Source organism: Ambystoma mexicanum, chromosome 10 (genome assembly GCF_040938575.1).
Source record: "Ambystoma mexicanum isolate Mex_15411 chromosome 10, UKY_AmexF1_1, whole genome shotgun sequence".
Classification (NCBI taxonomy): Eukaryota; Metazoa; Chordata; class Amphibia; order Caudata; family Ambystomatidae; genus Ambystoma; species Ambystoma mexicanum.
Genome location: NC_090932.1, coordinates 299,771,684 through 299,796,955, shown reverse-complemented (window position 1 = coordinate 299,796,955; position 25,272 = coordinate 299,771,684). Strand labels below are relative to the sequence as shown.

The 25,272-nt window shown below is 46.3% G+C and overlaps 1 protein-coding gene across 2 annotated transcripts in view; it reads right to left on the bottom strand.

The window, feature by feature from the left end:
• The window catches only part of IWS1 (interacts with SUPT6H, CTD assembly factor 1), a 522,634-nt gene that overhangs the window by 401,103 nt on the left and 96,259 nt on the right, over positions 1 to 25,272 (bottom strand). For both annotated transcript variants that reach the window (XM_069617877.1, XM_069617876.1), the window contains exon 3: positions 16,207 to 18,316. In XM_069617877.1, coding sequence (XP_069473978.1) covers positions 16,207 to 18,316 — 2,110 coding nt within the window. The remainder of the gene's footprint in view (positions 1 to 16,206; positions 18,317 to 25,272) is intronic.

Below are 25,272 nucleotides of genomic sequence, written 5' to 3'. Positions count from 1 at the left end.
AGGACCACAGGGTTGGGTAGCACCTGGCGGTCCAAATCGGAAGCTCTCCATGACTTAGTATTCAAGGCGGAGATCCATTCAGATATAGAGACATACTTTGCCTGTAATGAGGCAACGACTGCTGGTATACGTTTGGAGGCCTTTAAGGTCTACATCCGTGGAATGTCAATCTCTAGAGAAGTGGGAGTCCTAAAAACCATAAGGAGTGACCTTCAGCGCTCCGAATCTAATTTCAAATCCCTGGAACAAGAATACTCTGACCACTCACAGGTACTAGCACAGATACGCTCTGAATTGGAGCAATTTGAGGCGCATGCCCTCAGGGAGGTGCGCTACTTCTTGTGCCCACAAGCAGCTAGGAAATCTGGGGAGGTCGAAAGACTGAGCCGAACACTAGTCAGACTAACCAAGTCAGAGGGCGGGAGCACCTAGGTGGCCCGGCAATGCTACGCTTTATCAAACCTCTATACACATCCCGCCAGCCAGTGCCTTAGACAACTCTTATAAAATCGTTACCCTTTCGTCTAAGTAGGGGCACACGAAAGGGCTGCCCACTCTCCCTGATCCTCTTCCCTCTGGCCATTGAACCAATGGATGACATGATTCGTGCCTGTCACGGTCATCAGGGAATCCGCCTCAAGGCCCAGCCCGAGATAGTATCACTATATACAGACGATGTCCTGCTATATGCAAGGGACCATCAAGTAAACCTTGACCCTATCCTTCAAGATGTGATTCACTTGGGAGAATTCTCTGGGTTTACAATAAATTATACCAAATCAGAAATATTCTTACCAGCAACACCAAGCAACCAAGGGGCATATACCCCCTCCACTGGTCCCCCAAAGGGATTGAATACCTAGGGGTGAAGGTATCTGGGCAAAACCATCTCTCTTGACAGAGAACTATGGAGCAATGTAGGTCTATGTGGAGAGCAAAACTGACTAGGTGGCGAGCACTCCCAATCACGATGGCTGGTAAACTATCCTTGGTGAAAATGGTGTTAATACCAAAACTCCTATACATATTTGCCAATGTCCCGGTCTGGCCGGGAAAGCCCTTCTCCAAACTACACAGACTGTGTGCAATTACTGAGGAACTCAGGGGCGGTCTGGAAGAAATGGTAGGACATGACTGCCATATAACGGGGGGTTTTGCAGCCTCCAACCTCAAACTATACTGGGTAGCGGCAAATGCCTAATATGCGACTTGCTGATATGGGGAAAATCAACAACCACCACATGTCAAACATAAGCGCCTAGCAACTGGCGAATCGGATCTCAAAACACTGATTGTGAACCGCACATACAAAGATGACTGTCTGTACGATCCAGCTTCCTCCACTCTACTGGCCTGGCGCCACATACTAGCAGCAAATACTGAGGTACATCCATATTACAAATGGCTTCCGCTATGGAGATTCCCCGGATTGGGACCACCTGGGACACCGCACTGGCGGCACATTGGGAGGGGCTAGGCTACAGATCGCTCGCTGACCTATTCCCAGACAGGAAATTCATTACACCACAATCATGGCGGGGGACCACACCGGCTCATGGTAAGCACTACTGCAATACTACAGGATGCGCGTAGCAGCACAATCATTGTAGCCCTACTTCCCCATCGGAGCCCCCGGAAACTGAAGAGGTGATGTACACATAGCTAATTCTTGTGGCGCCTGCAGAATAATGTCAACATTATAGAAAATGCTCTTGAACATACAACCTGACCGCACTTCAAGGGAATGCATTAGTGGGTCAGAGAATCTGGGGGTCGATTTATCTGATGCCCAATGGAAACGCATGTGTGAACATACTAACCAGGTCTCTTTGAACTTCAGGTTTCGATCGATGCAATATAAATTGTTGAACTGACTACTACACCACTCAAAAGCCCCGCAGAATTTCTCAAGGCACAGAGCAAATTTGTCCTAGGTACCGGTCTAACTCAGCTGACCATATGCACATGTTCTCGTCTTGTGTTGAACTAGAGTCCTTCTGTGACAATGCATTAAAAATCCTCTCCAACGTAGTGGACATTCCTCTAGATCGCTCACATCTGGGAGTTCTGTTTGGTGTATGGGAAAATATCCTGAAGAAGAAAATATGTGCATATGTAAATGTAGGTTGTAAGATTGCTAAAAGATGTGTGCTACAGGGCTGGAAACAATTCTCTCCGCCCAACAACAAAGTATGGATGGCCACACTAACCTAAGCCCAGGGCCGCGAGGAACAGTACATTAACCCACTACCCCCCACATCCTGCCCCAGCAATATATGGTCGGAGTTTCAAACATACCCGTCTAACCTTCCCCATTGAGTGTAACCAAACAACTGATACAAGGTGATACCACCAACCAAAAGTCTCCAGAGTGAAATGTATGCATGTATGTATGTTGGATGCCCCACAATCGAAATCAGTTTTATTCTGCCTGTCCTCATGCTTGATTTTAAAATCATATGTAACCCGCTGTACTCTCACATGTTTGCCAATAAATAAAAGCAAAAAAGAAAAAAAAAGAAAAAATTATAGTACACACGATAAGGGATGTATATGTGGAAACTGAAGGTAGTGCAAAGTATTCTGAGGGGCAGTATAGAGGGAGGCTGCGGACCGGTAGCTTTAGATTACAGATCGGTCCAGTCTGATGCCAATATGGCTGCAGTAGCAGAGGAGGAAGGGTGGAACATGGGAGAGAGCAACGGATGAGGCTACTCCGCGAATGGATTTCAACATTCACCGCAGGTGTAAAGTTTGTGGGAGACCCGGTTGAGAGCCTGCCATGGGCACATGGCGGTAGTTAGGGGGAAACAGGGAGGGGGGAGAAGGTGGGGGCACAGTTCCCGTTATTACAGAAGGGCCCTGGGAGGGCACAATATATCCCTTGGTCCCACATGGACAGGAACAATTTGACCAAAGAGCTACCATCTATTACTGCGCGGGCAAATGGATACAGGCGTTCGAGAAGCAGACAGCAGGTACCACTTTAACTGTGGGCGACATGAAGAGCTTGTTTGCATCTCTTGTGGGGGACCAGGCGGATGAAATTTGGGTCAAGGCAGGGTATCCCGGTGTGCGGGTAAGAGCAGACAGCTATGACGGGGCCCACCTCAATGACTGTAGGGCCAGTGTAGGGGCGGCGCTGCAGCGCACATATCTTGACACATCTGATAGGCAATCTATAATATGGCAAACTATGCGAGAAGAGGACCTGGTACAGTATATATGGCTGACACAGGAAATGTGGTGAGCAGAGATTGGAGAACCATGGGACAGGTGCATAGCATTTTTCTATTATACAGTAAAGAAGGGCCTACCTGAGGAAATGCAGAAGTCGCTAGACAAGGTGGTAGGGAATGAAGCTTAAGGGTGGTTGGAAATCCAGTCCATCATTGTAATTTTAACCAGCTCAGAGAGAAGACAAAGGAAACGACAGAAACAAATGAAAGGGGAAGCCCAATTATTACAAAAGAAGCTGGCAAAGTTGACGGTAGAAGAGGCAGTAGAAGCTGTGCCACAAGGAGGGCAGACAGAGCAGAGAGCGAGATCTGGAGAGGTACCAGTAAGCCCCTGTATGGGGAGGGGGATATGATTGGGATGTTGGGTATCACGGACAGTATCAGGGAGGCTACCCTAGAGGAATGGGAGAATTTTCAGGATTTTGGGTGAGCAGAGAAGGATTTGGAGGAATGGGCCCAATGGGTGGGAACAATGTTGAGCTTGTGGGAGGATGGGCCACTTCTCCACACCCCTTATCCACACGTGTACACCACAACACCTCCGAACACCAATAATAGTGCCCAGCCTCCTATGCCACCTCCTTCACCCCACCCCAGTTTCTGTAATTGCCTACCCCAGCACCTAATAGCACTCCAGTTTATGCGATACACCCAGCACTGCCACAGGCCCCTCAAGTGCCTAATAACACGGTACCTCATGAAACAGTTACGAACTACCAGGGGGCCAGGGTGGTATGGGGGAATCTCTGAATCTTCCCAGGAACGAACACCTATGCAGATTAGGACAGCCCACAGAGAGCCTTAGCATGCCCAGTCTGGTCAATCACTGCCAACCCACAAGAGGAATTATTGGCAGCGTGAAGATAAAGCAATCGTTTTTAAGGTAGAGACTGACGCAACAAAGTAATGAATTAAGGAGGTGCATTTCCTATTATCAGGTGGGGTCATGGACATTTCTCTGGGGCAATAAAACTGGTTCCATTTACAGAAGGATTACCCATTAGGATAGGTAACAGGGAAGTGAGAGCACCATTGGAACTGAAATATCAGATATCATACATTCAGAACCCCTTGACTTCCTAGCGATCACTGAATCCTGGCTACATGCCGCCGCAGGACGAGCCCTTTCACTGGCTATTCCCAACGGATATACCATCTTAAGATCAGACAGGGTTGAAACTCGTGGAGGAGGTATTGCACTTATAGCGAGAGACAACCTAACAATCAGACTAGTGTCATCCCCGGATATCAAATCATGTGAGAATTTGACAGCCAAGTTCAATAGGACAATGCATTACTTACCGTAAAAGCATTTCTGATGGTTGTATCTGCTTAGATTCTTATGCTGTGCATAGTCCGACATCCAGTGGTCACTGCAGAGTATTGCATTTTGTTTTTTGTAGTCGAAAAGGGGACGTCGCCAAGGCGTGTCTGTAACACAATGCATATAGTGACGTGCAGTGTACCCACAATCCCTCACGCGTCGAGGTCCCTCTGTTTGTATTTTTTCTGCCCTGAGGGAGCCTATTAGACGTGAGTGAGTACAGAAAAGAGATAGAAGAAAGTCTATGTTCCTTCCATCCGAGCGGGGAGGAAGGGTGGGCGCATGTGAATCTAAGCAGATACAACCATCAGAAATGCTTTTACGGTAAGTAATGCATTGTCTTCTGATGTTTGTTAATCTGCTTAGAATCACATGCTGTGCATAGACTAGCAAGGAGTACCCGGAGTTGGAGGTGGGTTGTGAGAAGGAACAGTAGAGAAAAGAGGTCTTAATACTGCTTGTCCCACCTGAGAATCAGATCTAGAGTGGACATCTAGACCGTGTTTTGTAAAGGTGTGAACAGAACTCCAGGTTGCCGCTTTGCAAATGGACTCAAGAGGGACATTTGCTATGGAAGCCCTGGTGCCTCGAGTGGAGTGTGCTCTTGGATTGAAGGGTAGTTCTCTCTTAGCAAGAGAGAAACAGAGTGATGCATTGTACAATCCATCTAGATTTCAGTGGATTTCAAAACTGCATCGCCTTCTCTTCCTGCTGTCACCGAGACAAAGAACTGATTAGTCTTTCTCAATGGTCTAGTTCTTTCCATATAAAACATCACTGCTCTGCGAACATCCAGTGTATGCAGGCTCTTCTCACCTAAATTTGAGGGATTTTGAAAGTAGTTGGTAGTTCTATTGACTGGTTGACATGAAATTTAGAGATACATTTTGGTGCAAACCTAGGATGTGTGCGTAGAACCACCTTATCCTTGTGAACTGTGACAAATGGGCCTAGTACAGAGAGCGCTGGTAGTTCACTTACTCTCCTAATGGAGGCGATAGATATTACAAAAGCAGTCTTAAGAGTGAGGTCTTTAAGTGTTGCTTTGTGCATGGGTTCAAAGGGAGACCCCATGAGCCTGGTTAGTACCACATTTAGGTCCCATCCGGGAGCAGGGTTAGCTATGGGAGGGTGGATCCTCTTCACACATTCCATGAAGGCTTTAATAACTGGGACTTTCCACCATGACACTTTAAGTTGGGAAGTGGTGTATGCGGAAAGTGCAGCTAAATGGTCTTTAATAGAGTTAACACCAAGCCTGAGTCTAGTAGGCGAGTCAGGTACAGAACAATTTGTGTGGGAGAGCAGTCAACTGGGTTGATGCTCCTTCCCCTACACCAGATGACAAATCTTTTCCATTTGCTAGAATAACAGTGACGAGTGTTAGGCTTTCTAGCCTCCCTGAGAATGTCCATGCATCTCTGCGGGAGTTGTAAATGTCCAAATTCTATGATCTCAGGAGCCAGGCTGCTAAATTCATGGTCTGAAGGCATGGATGTAGTGTCCTGCCCTTGTCCTGTGACAGCATGTTGTACGGGCAGGGAAGTTTCACTGGAGGAGATAGGGACATCTCCATCAAGTGAGCAAACTAAGGCTGTCTGGCCCACATAGGGACCACCAGTATCATGGTAACTTGTTCCTGGAGCATCTTGTGCACTATCTTGTTGAGAAGGGGAGTCGGGAGGCAAAAGCGTAAACAAATTTCCCTGACCATGGTATCCATAGACAGTTCCCCTTGGATTAGTTCTGGGGGTACCTGGAGGCGTAATCTTGGCATTGCGAGTTCTCCAGAGTTGCAAACAGATCTATTTCTGGGAATCCCCATTGTGTGAAGACGAAGACAATGTCTTCGTGTAACTGCCATTCGTACTCTGAGGGCAGAGGGAAGTCTCTTCTGAGTTCGTCTGCTAGCAGATTGAGTTCCCCTGGTACATGTTGTGACAGTAGGAACATGTGTCTGAGAGCCCATTTCCAGATGTTCTGGGAACAGCTTGGACAGTCCTGGAGAGTGAGTGCCCCCCTGCTTGTTGAGGTAGTACATGGCTGTGGTGCTGTCCGTGAGGACCATCACGGTCTTCCCTTGCAGGTGTGCCTGGAAGGCTTTCAGTGCCTTGAACACAGCTATTAGCTCCAGTAAGTTTATGTGCTTGGATGCTACGCTCGGAGTCCAGACTCCGTGAGCAGTCTGATGGGATAGGTGAGCCCCCCATCCTGTGAGGGATGCGTCTGTCGTTAGAGTGGCTTCCACTACGGGGATGGCGAATGGTTTCCCTATTACCAGGTTTTCCTTCGACCACCACCATAGCGAGAGAACCAAGGCCTGCGAGACCACCACTAGATCGTCCCATTGTCCGCTGGCCTGACACCACTGGCTGTTGAACCACTCTTGCATTGGGCGCAGGAGCGCGTGAGGTACCAAATAAATACAGGACGCCATCATTCCTAGTAAGCGCATTGCTGCGTGCTGCGTGCCATCACCTCTCGACCGGCTACATATTGAGGGATTTGAAACCGCATGTTTTGGACCTCTCGTTGGAGGGGAAGACTAGGCCGTCCTTTGTTCGAATTAGAGCCCCTAGGAATTGTTTGATCTGGCTGGGGTCTAAGCTGGACTTCTTCTCGTTGATGGAGAAGCCCAGTTGAAACAAAAGGTCTACAGTCTTTTGGCTATTTGAGAAGCATGCTTCGTAGGAATCCCCCGTTACGAGCCAATCGTCGAGGTAAAAGGTATACTGGGCTTGGATGGACAACCTGCGCAGGTGGGCCGCTGCCACTGCCAGTACCTTCGTGAATACTCTCGGCGCTGATGCTATGCCGAAGGGTAGCACTCTGAACTGGTAGTGTTTGCCCTGTATCATGAATCTGAGGTATTTCCTGTGCGCTGGCAACATTAAATTATGAAAGTATGCATCTTTCATGTCCAGTGTTATGTAATCTCCCTGTGAAAGCAGGGGGATTACCTCCTGTAGATTCACCATACGAAACTTTTGAGGTTTGACAAATTTGTTCGCTGGGCGCAATGCTAGTCCAAGGCGTATGGTTACTGAATAAACGCCTTCCGTTACCTGGGATAGAGGCACGACCTGTATAGCTCCTTTTTCTAGTAGTTGGTCCACTTCTTGAAGAAGGATGGCGAGGTGTTCTGGCGACATGCGTCGTCCCCTTGGGGGTCTGTACGTAGGGGAACTGTTGAATTCTACACAGTAGCCGCGGGCTATGGTTGATAGTACCAGGCGGTCTGATGTTATACCCTCCCATGCTGGAAGAAAGGATGTTAACCGGCCCCCGACTGGCGAAGCATGGGAGGGGTCCGAATCTTTGAGTCATTTGGTGTTGGTGGCTTGGGAACCTCTAGGGGTAGGACCCCGACCTCTTCCCTTGCCACGACGTTGTCCTCTTTGGATATATTGTCCACTGGTGCCTTGGTTAGAGGACCAGTTACCTGCAGAGTATTGCTGCTGCTGTTGTTGCTGCTGGCGTTGGCCTCGGAAAAAATGTTTGTTGCCATAACCACGTTTGTTGGGAGGCCTTGAAATTTGATCTAGTGTCTTGATTGTGTCAAATTCCTTCTTTGCGGTCTCTAGTGCCTCATCCACCGCCTTACCAAAGAAGTTTGCATCTTCTATAGGTTTGTTAATAAGAGATGCTTGTGTCTCAGGTTTAAAGCCTGAATTGCGTAGCCATACATGCCGTTTGAGTAGGATTCCTTGGACTAGGGAACGCCCAGCTGTCTCTGCAGCATCCAGAGTATTTTTAATGATGCTTTGGTTGACTACGGTCGCTTCAGTCACCGTGGCTAGAAGGCGAGTACGTAGGGGTTCCGGTACCTCCTCAATGTCCTTACGTAGTTTGCTCCATTGTGCATCTGCGTAACTTGCCAGCAAAGAATTGTTGTTGGCAATTCTTGCGGAAAAGGCAGCGGAGGCTGTAATCCTCTTTCCTAGGGCATACCATTTTTTACCCTCTTTATCTGGTGGTGCCTCGCTAGTCGACAGCGGGACCCCTGCTCTCTTCCTGGTATTTGTCACCACTAAGGAGTCTGGTACAGAGTGGCCCCTGATGTATAACGGGTCAGATGGAGAAGGACTAAATAATTTTTCTATCCTCGGGTTGACCCCTCTGATCAACACGCGAGTGGATAGTGAAGGAATAATTGGTCTCTTTACTGAGGCGAGGAGGGGAATGGTTTGGCTGACAGGGGGTTTCTCCTTAATGATCTTTCTACAAAGTCAATGTCAGGAGAAGTTTCCCCGGTCTCGATCTCGGAATACGCTGCTGCCTTGCGTAGGAGTGCATTAAAGGTAGGTTGATCGTCTATAGGAGGAGATTGCTGCCTTGCGTAGGAGTGCATTAAAGGTAGGTTGATCATCTATAGGAGGAGATGTATTCCTAATAGGTGAGTCTTTGGGTAGGGGCAGGTTTATGGCTTCAGGGTCTGAAAACGCTGATGGGGACTGCCAGGGCTGTGAAGCGCCTTCTTCTGGGTCTTCTCTGAAGCCCCCTCACCCATATCCGGGTTGTCTTCAAAACCTTCCTCGTCTAGGTTTTGTTCCCCTTCATTGCCTAAGAATTCGTCATCATCCTGAAAGTGGGGGTCCTCTCCAGTGAGGTCATATAGATCTACATCCTCTTGGGGGGGATCAAACAACCTCGGGTACTTAGCCCTGGGATCCTCCTGAGGTCCCTCTCTTGATCTCTTGGATGTTGGAAGGTTGAGTCTCCATGAACCTCTCCATTTTGTCCATACAGAACTGGAGTCTTTCTAGGGTTTCTTGAGGTACCCCGCAGCAGTCAGGGGGAGAAAAGGGAGGGCCTTCCATTAGAAAACACTTCGACCTATCCCATAACATCGAAAAGAGGTTCCCCTCGGCTTCTGAAAAGCCTTCTGGTAGGCTAGGAGTCCCTCTCGACTGAGAGGGTGGTTCCTGCCTTCCTTCTGGCCTTTTCGGCGTTTCCCGGGCCTTATGAGCGGTAACCGACGTCTCTCGCCATCCGTCTCTGGCTATCGGTGGAAATAATCCTCACCAGGCTCTCGACAACTAAACTGTCTGTCGAGAGTACCTCCGGCGTCGACGTTACAGGTGTCGCTTGCTTACGCTGATGGGTGCTCTCTGCCGGTGCGCGTCGTCTGGCGGTTGAGTGATAGCGCCCTTATCTGGAGGTAGCCCAGTTGCTAGTCGCATTTGCGATTGTGAGGGAGGCTTCAGTCTCTTACAGTCTGAGGAGGCCGCCGCTAGGACCAGCGTCTCCGTTGGCGCTAATGCTCTCTTCGTCTTCGACGAGGAAGAGCCGTGGGTAGTATGGTTATGGGAGTGTTTTCTGTGTGCGTCCTTGTCGCCGGGGTGTTCATCCCCATAAGCAGGGCGTGAGCCGAGCTTGCCGGGGCCGGACGACGAGGAGCGTGAACGCTCCTTAGAGGTCTACGACTTCCGAAACGGACGTCGGGTTGTCACATTCCTCGTCACTTTCTGCGGCGGCGGGTGATGAATCAGAACTAGACATGGCCTAGGCTGCCCACCTCTTGACCCTACGGTCTTTCAAAGTCTTTGGCTTAAGGAGCTGACAGGCCGCACAGCCGTCTTCTTTGTGGTCGAGGGGCAAGCAACGGTTACACCGTTTATGCTCGTCTTTCCAGGTAAATTTGTCTTTGCAACGCGGGCAAAACCTAAATGGTGTCCGCTCCATAGCTGAGGAACAGATTGCATGTGACAACAACCCTGAAGGAAAGGGAGGGGAAAGGCATTCTCAAAGAGAAACAATAAATGTCCCACGACCCCACTGTCCCTACTGTATTTGGCCGTCGAGGCCAGGCCACGTGTTCAGCGAACGCCGAACAACCTCCTCCGTCGAAAGCACCGCCAACGGAGATCTTGATCGACGGTGAACAGCTTTGCAGCTACAACACCGAAGGAGGGATGTAAGTAATAATATAAGTTAAGGGCGACCAAAGGTCGAATAAAGTTTTTTGCAATGTCTCTCGAGGAGCTCTGCGTATAGGCAACCAATATCTGGGCGGAAAAAAATCTGAGGGACCTCGATGCGTGAGGGATTGTGGGTAGACTGCAGTCCCTATAGGGATAGTGTTACAGACACGCCTTGTCGACGTCCCCTTTTCGACTACAAAATGCAATACTCCGCAGTGACCACTGGATGTCAGACTATGCACAGCATGTGATTGTAAACAGAATACCAAACATCAGAAAAACAGTTCCCAGACTCTCACAATCCATCTGATATATAGACCTCGAGGCCTTATCGGAACGTTTGAGGATGACATATAGAATATTGTATCCAATAACTTAAAAAAACTAATCTCAAGTCCTACTACTAGGGGACCTGAACCTGGGCTATAATGACCCTAAAGACGCACATGCATCAAGTGTGGCTAATATCCTAATGGAACAAGGCTTTATCCAAAGAGTGCTCCACCCTTCACATAATAAAGGAAGAACACTGGACTTGGTAGCAGACCACAACTGCAATGCCTCAATCTCCTCCCTATCCCCTCAGATCTGGACGGACCACTAGCTCATTACCTTTCCCTTAGCCACTGAAAAACCCATCTCCTTGCCTTTATCGCCAGCTTCACCTATTCCTACCTGGAATAAAAATAATATTACCTGCGACAACTTACGCCCTCTTATCCACCCTACACTCAATGCTATCCCTGAAAACCTGGGACCTGACGCATTGGTCAAGGAATATAATATGACCACCTCCCTAGACTCAATAGCACCACTCAAATTAAGACAAAGTAAACCCAAAGCCCATCTTAACTTTTGGTACACACCATACTTAAACGCACTAAAAAAAAGCAATGTGAGATATCTTGGAGATCACACCCGTCTGAGGAAAACAAGACCAATCTCAGCACCATCACAGCTCTATACAAAAATGAAATACTCCTAGCTAAACACGAACCCTATAACGCTAGAATATCTCAAGCCAATTCAAGTATGAAGTAACTCTTTGTCATCCTCAAAGAATTAGAAGCTCCTATCCCAGTGCCAGACAACTGTAGAAAGGATAAACTTTGGTGCGCGAACATACAGCAAGCACTAGCCAATAAAGTGACGACTCTGCAAGTAATAATTGCTAAGAAAAAAGCCTCATTAACCAGCAACACACCCACCAGAATCACCTAAGAGCCATCCAATGACACTGTCAAACCTTCCCGCTTTAAGTTTCCCAAAGTCACCATAATTGAAACTGAAAAGATAATATCACTCAAACCCTCTAATTGTCAGGGTGACCAATGAACTGCTCAACTCAAAGGATGCAGCCAGAGACCTGGCCCCCTTTATCACGAAACTCATCAACGCTTCATTCTCGTCAAGTACCATCCCATCTAACCTTAAGGAATCCTGGTTGCTCCCTTTATTGAAAAAAATGATTCTAGACCCATTGATACCTACTAACTACCGACCAATCACTACAGTGCCATTTCTTTTGAAAATCATAGATAAAATGGCCTACTCCCAAAAACAAAAACATCTGAAATCTAACTCTCTACTAGGAGCAAGGCAGTCACACTTTCGACCCCAGCACGGGACCGAATCAGCGCTAATAGACCTGAAGGCCCAAATTGCTGAACTTGGGAATAAAGGGTAATCGGCCCTTCTTCTCCTGGACTTATCAGCTGCTTTTGACCTGGTCGACCACCGGGTCTTATGCAGTCACCTGGATTTTGCAGCATTCTTCTCAAAGGAGCCATAGCATGGATACAATCCTTTCTAAGTAGTCGAACTATGGGAGTCTTCTCACCTATGACAGCTGCTGACCCTATCCCCATCACTTGCGGAGTGCCCCAAGGATCTTGTGTCTCACCTACCCTATACAACATCTTCACTAAGCCCCTTTTCGATGATCTGGATCATCTGGGTATCACCTACACTAATTATGCAGATGATACTCAGATCCTCCTACCTCTTACTGGTGATTATTATAACGATTTGGCCTTGGTGAATAGGGTATATCTCATCATTCAGGCATGGATGGCCACCCATGGACTATACCTGAATGACGACAAGACAGAGATCATCATCCTGGGCACGTCATCGACCCTCAAAAAACGGAGTCCCGAATACTCTGCCTTTAACATAGACCATAATATTGTTACTGTGGCTAAGGAGGTAAAAACCCTGGGTTTCTACCTGGACTCTACCCTCTCCTTCAACAAAACACATTAATGCCATGGACACGGCCACAGCATATACCTGCAAACTGATTAGAGCAGGCAAAGCTTTCCTATCAAATAATAGTTGCATCACCCTTGCCAGAGCACTCAAGCTAGACTATTGTAATGCCTTGTACATAGGGGCTAACAAGAAAAGTCAATTCTTACAACGCTCTCAGAGCAGCACTAGAAATTGCAAGGAGAGAACACATCCCGAGAAAAGCTAACAATTGGCTCTCCACATACGATAAAATTAAACTAAAAAGTTGCCTCCCTCACATACAAATGCCTGAACAATGCGGCACCCCGCTACCTGTCAGATAGAATTACTACGAAATCCGCAACAAGAACAACCAGACTCTCTAATACCAATTGCCTCTTGGTACCTAGATTTAAGTTATCTAGAGTTGGAGGAAGCAGTTTCCAGGTTAAGGCAGCCCAATTGTGGAACTCGCTACCCACCCCACTAAGAGCAGATCAATTTTACCAAAATTTCCGTCGGCGCATAATAAACTCGCTCAAAGACTGACTTCTAGGCTGGCCTAAGACACCCCCAGACTAACTGGCCTACCATCCTGTAAATATTCTAACTACCAGTCACATTAATGACAGTTTCCTGCACATCATATACTACCACTCCATGAATCATGACTCTCCCAGGCTGTCCATGTGCCTGCTCTCTGCCTGTATTCTGAATCACATATGTTTATACCCTGTATGTATATAATTTGCCTTTGTGTAACCTAATTACATTATGTAAGTGTATATTTTTTGTGCAACTAAGCTGTGAGTGATCTTATGAAATGCGCCCTGATACCTATGGGTCTGGCGCGCAATACAAGTAATAGAACAAACAATTATTGTTTTCAACAGCCTCCACTGTAAATTTGTTGGGAAGGGATGTGTTAAGCAAATTGAACATGACAAGCTCATTCACTGAGGAAGGTGTAGTGTGTGTTCGACTCCAGGTATATGCTTGGGATGTGAGGGAGCAACCAAAGGGGTACCAGTGCACCCGCTTTTCATCTATGGGGATACAGTGTTGCTCAATGCAGTGCCAGGTGTAACTAAAAAGCCATGGGGGTTAACATCTGAATTTCTCTTCAGACCAGCCCAGCCCCAAGACCATGGAGCAGGGACGATTATTACACTAGATTTGGAAGGGGTGGTTGGTTCCATAAACAAAGTATTGTTGATAGGGACAGACATAGGAGGAAGGAGAATAGCACGCTGTCCTAGGCATTGAACCAGCCCAGCCATTAAGGAGATTATCGGAGGCAGAAATTATTTAAGGCAAGGCAAGGGAAATATTGGAGATGTGCATTCCATGTGAAATGATCCAGCAGCAAAATGTTCCATGTCCCATGCTGTTAGTAGGGAGTGTCCCACAGTTTGCTCCAGATGACTTTTCACAGGTGCCGGACAGGTTGTGGACAAGCAACCCCCACGATGAGGGCCTATTGAAGAGTAGCAGCAGTACACAACCCTAAAACCTGGAGCAATTGTACCCAGAGTAAAACAGTACACATTATCTAAGGAATTTGATAAGGGTATACAGGACACCATTATGGCACTGCTACACCAAGTTGTTATAGTACCATCAGTCCCCCTGCAATACAGCTATATAGCTATATAGCCCCGTCAAGAAAGCAAAGGAATCAAGTTGCAGGATGAGTACATACTTACACCTCCTAGTGCAGGACGAGTACCCAGTTGTACTGAACCCAGGTACAATACACTGTAATATACCCACTACAGCGGCCCACTTTGCCATAGAAGATGACATGGCTGCAAGGTGTGGATGAATTGCCTTTTGAGGGGGCAGTGGTCTTATTTTAGCAGTCTAGAATGGAGGGGATGGTTTTGAAGACTGCTTGCCAGGAGTTGGACCTTCATAAATAACCAAAAACCTGATATAGGAAAAAAAGAAAACAAGTGATCAAGTTTGAATTGTAGTGCCATTGTAAGGTCAAGACTAAGAAGGTTCCTTTCTGTTTACCAAGAGGGATGAGGGAGGAAACGCTGGTAAACTGATTTCCTGATTGATGTTCAACTCCATGATCACTTTCGGAAGGTCGGATGTGCGCTCAGTCAAACTACTATATGAAATTGAATGTATGGTGATTGTGAGCAAAATCCTTGTTGACAAAAGATAGTAGTGCAAATGATAGTGCAAAAGATCCACAAGAAAACAGTTTTCCAATTAACTAACCAAAGATTCTGCCAATGCCATGGGCTCAAACTATTTATGGGTAGTCATGTCAAAACAAGGTTTGGACGCTTTTATGGATGAGGTTGCTGCACTAGTGGAAAAGGGTACTTGGGACTATTTAAGTATCTCAAAACGAACCGATGCTGTAAGAAGAACAAGGAATCACTAAAGTCAAGGTAGGCGCCTATTGCAAAGAGATAGGTTCAGAAGCAATCTAGCCAAGTCAATCCTAATGGCAGGGTTGGTGTACAGACAAAAATTGACAGACAAGGTTTACCAAAAGGACTATAGGTAAGAACTGTTTCCAAGGAGAAGAGCACTGTGCAGATGTTGACACAGTCTGAAGGCCCTAAGCACTTATGGATTAACTTCAGCAAATTAAAGGCATACTTGACCCTCTGCCAAGAGCACTCAATGAGCCCAAGACTGGATTGGTGGGAGAACACCAAAATTAAGTATGTAAAGACTGGGAGCCCTGCCTTAGGAAGTTGAGGACGTGGATAAGTGTGTACTTCTCCATTTAGAAAGACAACCCCTACAATAATGTAGGGGATGAGAGGCATACATGACTTTTTATTTGCGAGACACACAAGGTTATTTGAGGAATGTGCCGTTGTCCGAGACAGAACAAGAAAGTGCACTGCCAAAATGTCCAGACAAACGTTTTCCAGAAAAACCTTGGTGGACAATTGCCGAGGCTCACAGGTATCTGCATTCCTAAGACTTAGTTAATGATCACAATCCTTCTTGAAGGTCACACTTTTCATTAGAAGCCAGCATCAGAATGGAGAGCATAACGAGCTGAACAGGTTAAGGGATACAAAAAAACAGTACAGAATCCTATATTTGTTTTCATTGGCGATTTTTCTTAAGGCTTTGCTTGCACTAATGCCATTTTACAACATTTAGCTGAGTCTTTAAAATTGCCTTCAAAAGTTTATAATGGTCATCCAAACCTTTTGCCTGAGTCAATGAAAAGGTCATGTTTGGTTTAACTGATACATTTGCGTTTTGCTGCATGATTGTATGTAAGTTACCAGATGCATAAGCACATGAACAGCAGTTTATTGCATCAGTTAAAATTAACAAATATTAAAAAAAAGAAAAATCAGGGAAGGTTATCCACTAATCTCAAATAGTTGGAGAACACAAATTATAAGAAAGATAAAACTTAACAATGAAAGATGCAAGTGATAAAACAGACACTTAAAGACGACAGATACACTTCTATAGTTAAAAAAATGTGTAACCTTACATGGCTTCTTTTCATCTTCACTGTCAGAGAGGATGGCAGATTTTCTTTTCGCCACTTTCTCCTCTTCCTCATCACTGTCGGACATCTTCTGCTGCTTTGACCCTTCAACATCACTTTCACCTTTCTCGCTGTCAGACTGCTGGGTTTTCCTTCTTTTGCGATTACTCTGTGAAAGGACCTTTTTCCCGATTTCTGCATCACTGTCATCTTCGTCAGACACAGGCTTTCTTTTGCGTTTCGGGATAGCCTCATCATCATCAGAGTCACTCACTTGGCGATTTGGGCCAACTTCCTTTTCAGAGTCACTTCCACTTTGCTTTGGAGGACCCTCATCCTCAGAGTCACTTAAAGGCCGCTTTTGAGGACCTTTATGGTTGGAGTTTTTTGAAGGATGCTTTAAAGCACCATCATTGTCAGAGTCAGTCAGTGGACTCTTTGGGGGAGCCTCATCATCAGAGTCACTTAGAGGCCGCTTTGGAGGACCTTTATGGTTGGAGTCTTTCGAAGGATGCTTTAAAGCACCCTCATTGTCAGAGTCAGTCAGTGGACTCTTTGGGGGAGCCTCATCATCAGAGTCACTTAGAGGCCGCTTTGGAGGACCTTTATGGTTGGAGTCTTTCGAAGGATGCTTTAAAGCACCCTCATTGTCAGAGTCAGTCAGGGGACTCTTTGGGGGACCCTCATCAGAGTCACTTAGAGGCTGCTTTGCAGGAACTTTATGGTTGGAGTCTTTCAAAGGATGCTTTAAAGCACCCTCATTGTCAGAGTCAGTCAGGGGACTCTTTGGGGGTCCCTCATCATCAGAGTCACTTAGAGGCCGCTTTGGAGGAACTTTAGCGTTGGAGTCACTTGAAGGATGCTTTAAAGGACCGTCATTGTCCGAGTCAGTCAGAGGACTCTTTGGGGGACCCTCACTGTCTGAGTCAGTCGGAGGACTCCTTGGGGGACCCTCATTGTCCAAGTCAATCAGAGGATGCTTTGCAGAGGGCTCATTCTTCAAGTCACGGATGGGACGTTTTGAAGTATCCTTTTCAGAGTCACCCACAGGAGGCTTTGCTCGCTCCTCATTGTCCGAGTCACTGTGAGGATGTTTTGCTGGGCCATCGCTGTCCGAGTCGCCAACATGTTTTGCGGGCCCCTCATTCTCTGAATCACTGAGAGGAAGTTTGGCCGGACTATCATTGTCCGAGTCACTGAGAGGATGTTTTGCAGGACCCTCATTGTCCGAGTCCGTCAAAGGACTATGCGGGGGACCTTCAATGTCAGAGTCAATCTGAGGACTCTTTGGTGGACCTTCATTGTCAGAGTCAATCTGAGGACTCTTTGGAGGACCCTCAAGGTCAGAGTCAATCCCAGGACTCTTTGGCGGACCATCATTATCCGAGTTAGCCAAAGGACTCTTTGGGGAAGCCTCATTGACAGATTCACTGAGATGATGCTTTTGAGGGTGTTTGTTGGCTTCATTTGTAGGCCGTTTTGTTGGACTGTCATTGTCGGAGTCATTTGCTTGGTGATTGGGAAGATCATCATTTTCAGAGTCACTCTGGGGATGCTTTTTGGGACTTTCAATTTCAGAGTCACTACGACCATTTGTCTTTGTTTTGTTTACAGGGTCTCTTTTTGGGTGCTTTTGTGGTGTCTCCTCATCAGAGTCACTTCCTTGGGGATTAGGGGCATCTTCGTTTTCAGAATCACTTGCAGGTTGCTTCGGGGGATCCTCGTTATCAGAGTCACTATCGATTTGCTGGGGTTCAGCCTCAATATCCGAGACACTGGCGTCATTTGGGGGTTCCTCCGTCTCGGAATCAAGTTGTGGATCATCATTTTCCGAGCCACTTGCTTTGTGAATATGGAGCTCATCGTCAGAGTCACTGGCATTGTGCCTTTGAGGTTCCTCATTTTCTGAATCACTGTCATTGCACATTTTGGGCTCTTCATTTTCGGAATCACTGCCCTTCAGTCTTGGGACACCATTCTCAACATCGCTTGAATTCTGAAGTCCTGGTACATCATCCTCTGAATCACTGGAGTTACGATTCAAGGGTTCATCGTCTGAGTCACTTGCATTACCCTTTTTCTCCAAAGGGTTCTCATCATCACTGTTGTCATTCTATATAGGATTAGAAAAAGAGGTTGTAAATGAGTCATGAAAAAAACATTATCAACAAAGGTGATACATTGCACCACAGGGAGATGATATTTGACAATTCTATTTCACTCAACCAAAGTTCTTTGCCATGCACACTGGGATCAGACAACAGCATGGGAATATGGTGCCGATTTAAGTAAACTTCCCGAAGTGACAGAACACCGAAAAAGACCCAATCCAAAGAGGAGTTTCATACAATCTAACCAATCACTAGGTCTTTAAATTTGCATACATTAATTTCAACTCCATTTCTCAAGTGGATAGGAAAGGTGGAGTTCAATTTAAGGCGCAAATTTTATAATTAGTCACAAACAACCAACGTCAGACCATAGCTACTAGTTTAAAGTCTTCATTCATCTGGGCATGCCCTTCATAACGTTCGTACTATGAGAAACCAAAGCCTCTAGAAGCAAACCATTTCCCAAATAGATAATGACAGTGAACTAAAATAAGTGTGCAGCCTTAATCGGTGCTGCAGGAGGACTGCATGGTAAAGCCAGACCAGCATCTGGAGAGGTGAGATTTCAGTGCACAAGAATGGTATGAGGTTTTAAATAAAAATAAAAAGTTTGGAAGAAAAGACGTGGGGAAAAAAAAGTGAAAACAAGTTTGAAAATGAAACAATCAGTAAATCTAAAAAGCAGAAAAAGGGTAAGGGTGCTTTGCGACGCGAAACTGAAAGGTGTGGGCTGGCTTTAATAATAAAATAAAACAACTTTAAAAAAGGGCACAATATCGCACTTTAGGGTAAAGGAGGAATGGTCAGCAGTGTAAAAGGGAAACACAAGGCAGGGCTCAGAATTTGCACTCACCACTAGCTAGTGATAATTGGCTCTTGGAAAGTAAGAAATGGCTTGCTGTATGCATGTACACAATTGACGTGTCTTGAAAGTTTTACCCTGCCACATGGTATCCCTCAGTTATGTTTAAAAGAAAATGCAGAACAGCAGCGTGGGGAACATGACAAAAAAATAGGAGGCATGACAGTACAATGGGGTGTCGGGAGGGCAGCAGACTGGAAGGCACTTAGATAAATTTGATATATCAAGAAAATATTTTAAAACTTTCAAAGGCATAGCAATGCAACATTCAGTACAACGTGGTGTTACAGGCCAAGTCTTCCAACTATATAATCCACTTAACAGCACAGCATTAAATGCACAGCTCAATAGTCAAATAATCACCACCGATTAATTATCCCTACTTTTTCATTAAATAATTTGCCAAACGGTAGGTTTTATGTCCCATCAAGTAAACGTAAACTGATCACAGGATTCTTCTTTTCTACCAAGAGGGCACAATTTGAACAGGCAGGACTACATTGGAATAATGAATACGTTAATTGTTATACATCTGGCACAAACGCAGGGCAAGTGCAGCCTACACACTAGTTTCAACACTTACACACAATTACTCAAAATGGTTGCATCCATCCCTACATATGAGTAACATATCAGCCACATGTACTCGCTAAAAGAGGGAAATACTATTAATAAAAAAATACTCTACCAAAAATAGGTAAGAAAACTGCTGACACAGCTCCAATAATATTAGATCAGCGGTACCAGCACAGGAAGGAGCCCTTATAGTGTTACTGCCTCATCAGCAGAGGAACTTTAAAGGTAAAAATCTATATTTTACTTGGCATGAACTACTATGTCCAAGGAAATATGAATTACATAAAGTTAACAAGTTAAAATAATTTTACTTGCCTAAAAAATACCCCCGTTCTTAAGGGAATTGCCATTTTTAAAATGAAATTTTACTTCAAACTCAGAAAAATGGGCAAAACCACAAAATCCTATATGGAGCCCTGGTTGCACAACTTCTTTCCTAACAGACACTCAAGCATGTAAAATGGGGGCTATTTAAAGGCTCCAATCTCTGCTCTTCAACACTGACATGGAACCACCGGCATATTGCATAATATCTTATAGAACATTGAAATAATTATCAGCGACAAATTGGTGAATGGCAATAGACTATCTACATTTTAATTTAGAATGCTTTTTGCTACTCTGCAACTGTTACATTTTTTTTTTAAAACAGCCCGATTACTGGAAACTGGACATTAGTCTGCTGAGGATGCATTCTGTCTGAAAGGAAGGACACTAATGTGTAGTTCAGTGGTACAATGTGGCGGGCAATAGAACAGAAAATTCAACATCTACCTAGGTAACTATGTGGGTCACTAAGGGTTCATGCATATGTGCTGGGATGGTAGGTGATGTGCATGCACACAAAGGTCTGCATATGCACAATCGAGGTAAGTGGGTGCGCATGCATGGAGATGCATGGGTGTGCGTGCACGGTTGTGCGAGTATCTCCGCAGGTGTGCGATTGCAGGTATGCGCATGTACACATCTACATGGACACAAACACCTGCGCACATGCACCAAGATGTGTGCAGATAAGCATATGAGCACATAAACAGGTGAACGTGCAAGGCAGTTCTATTATTGGGTTTGAGATCTCCTGCCATTTCCATTCGCTCTTGCATGAACAGAGGGCTTTGTTAGTAAGAACAAAGGGAATAGTGCAATATTGCTTTGTTGTGTTGACAAACGCAGATCAGAAGGAATCCAGCTGTAAGCGCTAGGTTTCTAGGTGTTTTGTCATAAGAGCACTTGAGGCATGTGCACTACAGGGAGGAAGGCTGTGTGTTATACAAGGTGGTGGGAGAGGTGTAGAGTTCTGATGGAGTAAGTGTATATTAGGGAGGAATGCTTGCGCATGTTCATTTGGCGGGGCAGTGTTTTAGACAATCTTCATAGCATATGGTAGAAAGTTGAGAAGACGCCAACAGGCATTTAAAGTATTGGAGCAAATATCACAGTGAAAGCATCACCATGCACCGCCGACCCCCTTCTAGTCACAGATGCTGCATTGGAGTTCTCAATCGCCATCAAAAGAAACTGTAACCTCGACTCTATGTCTCCCATGTCAACCAAGTCAGGGCTTTCCTCCAAACTCTTGCCTCTCCACTGGTTTGTTTTATCAAACGTCTCCAACTTTGCCAAATGCACTATATTCTCTACCTAGAGTCCTTTCATAGGCCATCCACAATTGCCCTGTCCACACCCCCTACCCTCTAAATTGGTGCTCTGCTAACCTCCCCCATTGGTGAAAGACATTCTTCAGCAGCCTTTATATGTTCTCCTCCAACCAGCCAGCCAGCCTTCACGCCATCAATGTTAAAAAGCAGGTTTCCCACATGCTGGTCACACTATTTGCTAAATGCGTTAGTTGCAATTTACTATGAACCAACGATAAAGATTTCTAAAGTGAAACAGGTTACTTTAAGCAGTTGATTTATTGTGTGTTTTTGTGGGCATAGGCCCCACACGCCCCTGCCTTTTCAGTATTGTATTGCAGGGTACAGTTGTAAAGAGGTTCTTGGGGTTTTTCGAACTGCTCAATTCACATGAAAAGCTTCTATTGTTCGGACAGTGGTCATCGGAAAAGTGATGGGTGCCAACATTCGATTTTCAGTATGGGGCAAACGTTCTTCCACCCTGCCAAGAAAGAACCGAGGCCAACCCAACCACTCCCTTTGTCAAATAGTGCATTTTACAGGTCATTTCAAAGGGACTACTCTGAGGGTGGGAGGAAAGTGCCTGACTTTCGAACGCTACTACTTAGCAGGGAATCTAATTAACAGTGACCTGGCTGGGGGATGAGATCACACAGGAAACCCTATTATTGCAGCCCAGGATAAGGCTACACTTCTTAAAGGAAGTCCTGTGGGTGGAAAAACCTGTCCTAGATGAGCCTTCTAGACTACTGAAGCATGCTAAAGAAATATGGGAGAGGGCTTGGAGGCGCTTGGGAGTGCCCGACCCCTGTTCCCAATCAGGCACCCCTAACTGGAGTCATAGGAAAAAACAGAGGGTGGCGAGACAGTACAGGAAGCACTGGGAGAGCAAAGGGGTAGCTACAATAGAAGATCTGCTGAGAGGGCAAATAATTGTGTTTCCAAATCCTGGTAGATGAGTACGACATACATGAAGGCCAATTCTTATTATAGTTAGGTATGGTTAGGAGCGGTGGGTGAGCCCTGCGGAGGTAGTGGAGCCCAACACAACACTGGACACTATTTACCATGAGGCAGAAGCAGGACATATGATCTCCAGGCTATACGACTTGTTCCTAAGCATCAGGGCTAGGCCACAACTAAGGGTGCTGGAACAATCGGAGACAGACGTGGGGAGACCCTTCAGGGACAGAGAATGGAGGAGAGCGTTAATATACACCAAGAAAGTTTCAAGAAGTGCTAGGTTCAGGCTTCCCCAATTTTACATTACACATAGGGCGTACATGACCCCACAGACGATGTCGTTTGGCTGGGGGACAAAATCACACTTGTCCTAGATGTGCGCTAGAGAAGGCAGATATGTTAATGTTTTGGACGCACAGTGGTTGGGAGGTTCTGGGGGGAAATTATGCAGAAAGCGGAGACAGGTGGTATTCAAATGCAAGCCTGGCCCCCAGAGTTCTGCCTGCTGGGGCTGTACCCCGAGGGGACGGAGGGGTGAAGCACACCTCACTAAAATGAAAGACCTGATCTGTATACTGGAAAAGTACAGGATAGTGATGGCATGGAAAAAGGCAGAGGGCCCCAAACCAAAGTACTGGTGGAGGAAGCTGAAGAGATGGTCACTAGCAGAAACAGCGGCATGGAAGGGGCGCTGCGTAGAGGGATGCATGAAGTCAATGCAGGGGTGAGAGACTGGAACACACTGATTCAGACCATGAAGAAAGTGAAATGTTGACCTCATGGGTTACAAGGGAAGGGGAGCAATGTGGGGGAGAGAAGGGGAGAGAGCGCTAGATTACGAACCCGATAAGCATCCAGTTGCAAAAAATATATGCCAGGATGGATGATGAGACCCAGAGGAGACGCCAAAGTATATAGGAAGCACTATAGACTACTGGGAAGCCCACAAAATGCAAATGTGTATTAGAAATGTAATGGTAAAACCTGCCTTTGTGTTTGGTTTATAGTACTACATAAAACAAAATAATAAATAAAAAGTTACCAAAAAAAAAATACATATGTCGGAAAAAGTCGTTCAAGCTGCTGAGCTACTGTGGTAGCTTTTTTTGGGACAGAATGCGTCTCCTGGTGAACAGCTCGATGTCCCGCCTGGTCGAGCTAGGCAGAGGGACCAAGCAGGGGTGTCCACTCTCGCTGCTTCTCTACAGAGTATATCTGGAGCACCTCCTACCCCCTAGACTTGATAGAGGCCTGCAGCCGGCTACTAACAGAATTTGGGGACGTCTCAGGTCTGAAGACCACTCTTAAGAAATCTTAAATCTCTCGGTGAGCAGGGAAGAAGCTGAAAGAGGACAGTCTTTCGCTGCAGCTCTGGGGGATAAGATACTTAGGGGTCAACATTAAACCCGCCATCCCAGAGTGGTATGCGGTAAACTACCCAACCGCGTTAGACGCTATAAGGAAAGAATTTAGGAAGTAGAGAAATCGAAGGATATCATGGATGGGCAGAATGGCAGCAGTAAAAATGGTTAAGCTCCCCCGGCTGCTCCATCTATTCCAAGCGATCCCCCTGGCGGTCCCCCAGGACTTCTTCAGGGAATTGGTGAAGGTAACCACGGGTTTCATCTGGGAGGGAAAGCGGTCACGAATCAGTCGCCACCTACTGATGGCACCGCTAAGCCAGGGCAGCTTAGCTCTTCCCAACTTTCAGCGCTATTATGAGGAAGCCCAGTTGAGGGTGATTAGTGAATGGTTTGCCCAGAACGAGGGGAAGCAGTGGGTCCGGATGGACAGAGCAATAGCTCAACACGATCTGCTCGAGGTATTGTGGCTTTCGTGACCCCTAAGGCCAAAACATATAAGTGTAATTACCAGGGCATTAGCAGATATTTTGGACAAAGTGGCTAAGAGACAGGGGACCACAATGTTCCCCTCCCCGTTCACCCCCATATTCCACAACAATGAGTTCACACCAGGACTAGAGAGATGAGCCTTCCATAAATGGAAAGAAGGGGGCTGCAGGGTCATCAGGGACAGCTCCAGGGAGAACCGAGTGAAATCTTTGAAGAATGCAAACAAGATTTTGGGCTCGGGGAAGGAGAAAGGCTCAGATATTTCCAGCTGAGGCACCGGGTAACGAACAGGGAAATCAGAACAGCAGCAACCCGCCAAAATACCCCATTCGAAAGATTTCTTCTGACTAAAGATGGATCGAAGGTGCTTATCGCGAACCTATACAGGATTCTGGACGCAGTCCCGGCCCAGCGAGTATGGCCATACATGTCCCGATGAGAGCAGACGTTGGGGAAAGAGATCACGAGGGAGGAATGGGAACAACTCTGGAGGAAGATCCCAAGGGTGGCAAAGGCGGTATAGCTCCGGGAAGCATGGTACAAATACATATACAGGTGGCATTACACTCCAACCCACTTGCACAGCATCTATACAGAAGTTTTCAAGGAATACTGGAGGGGGTGCAAGGAGGAGGGAACCGCGGAGCACATATGGTGGGAGTGTCCCCGTATAAAACCATTCTGGAAAGAGATCCACCAGGCTCAGATGCAGGTTTTTGGAGAAGGAGGGTTAATGGATCCCAGGCAGGTCCTGATGGGCACGAGGAGTAAGGGAACAGAGGGTGCAAGCAGGGGCCAGGAAAGAGCAAGAATGCTGCCGATACTGGCGGCGATGGCCCTCAGAGCACGGAGATGGAAAGGCCTACATGTCCCGACTGAGCAGGATCAGCTACGTAAAATATGGAAGTTGATCACACTAGAGTGGGCCTCAAATGCCATGAACAACCATATAGGGAAATAGAAACCCTGGCCTTTCTGAGGGGAGATTACAGGATTAAATGGTGCCCACAACGATTGAAACTTCTAGAGTTGAACTAACAATACGAACAACATGAACTGCCATTTGT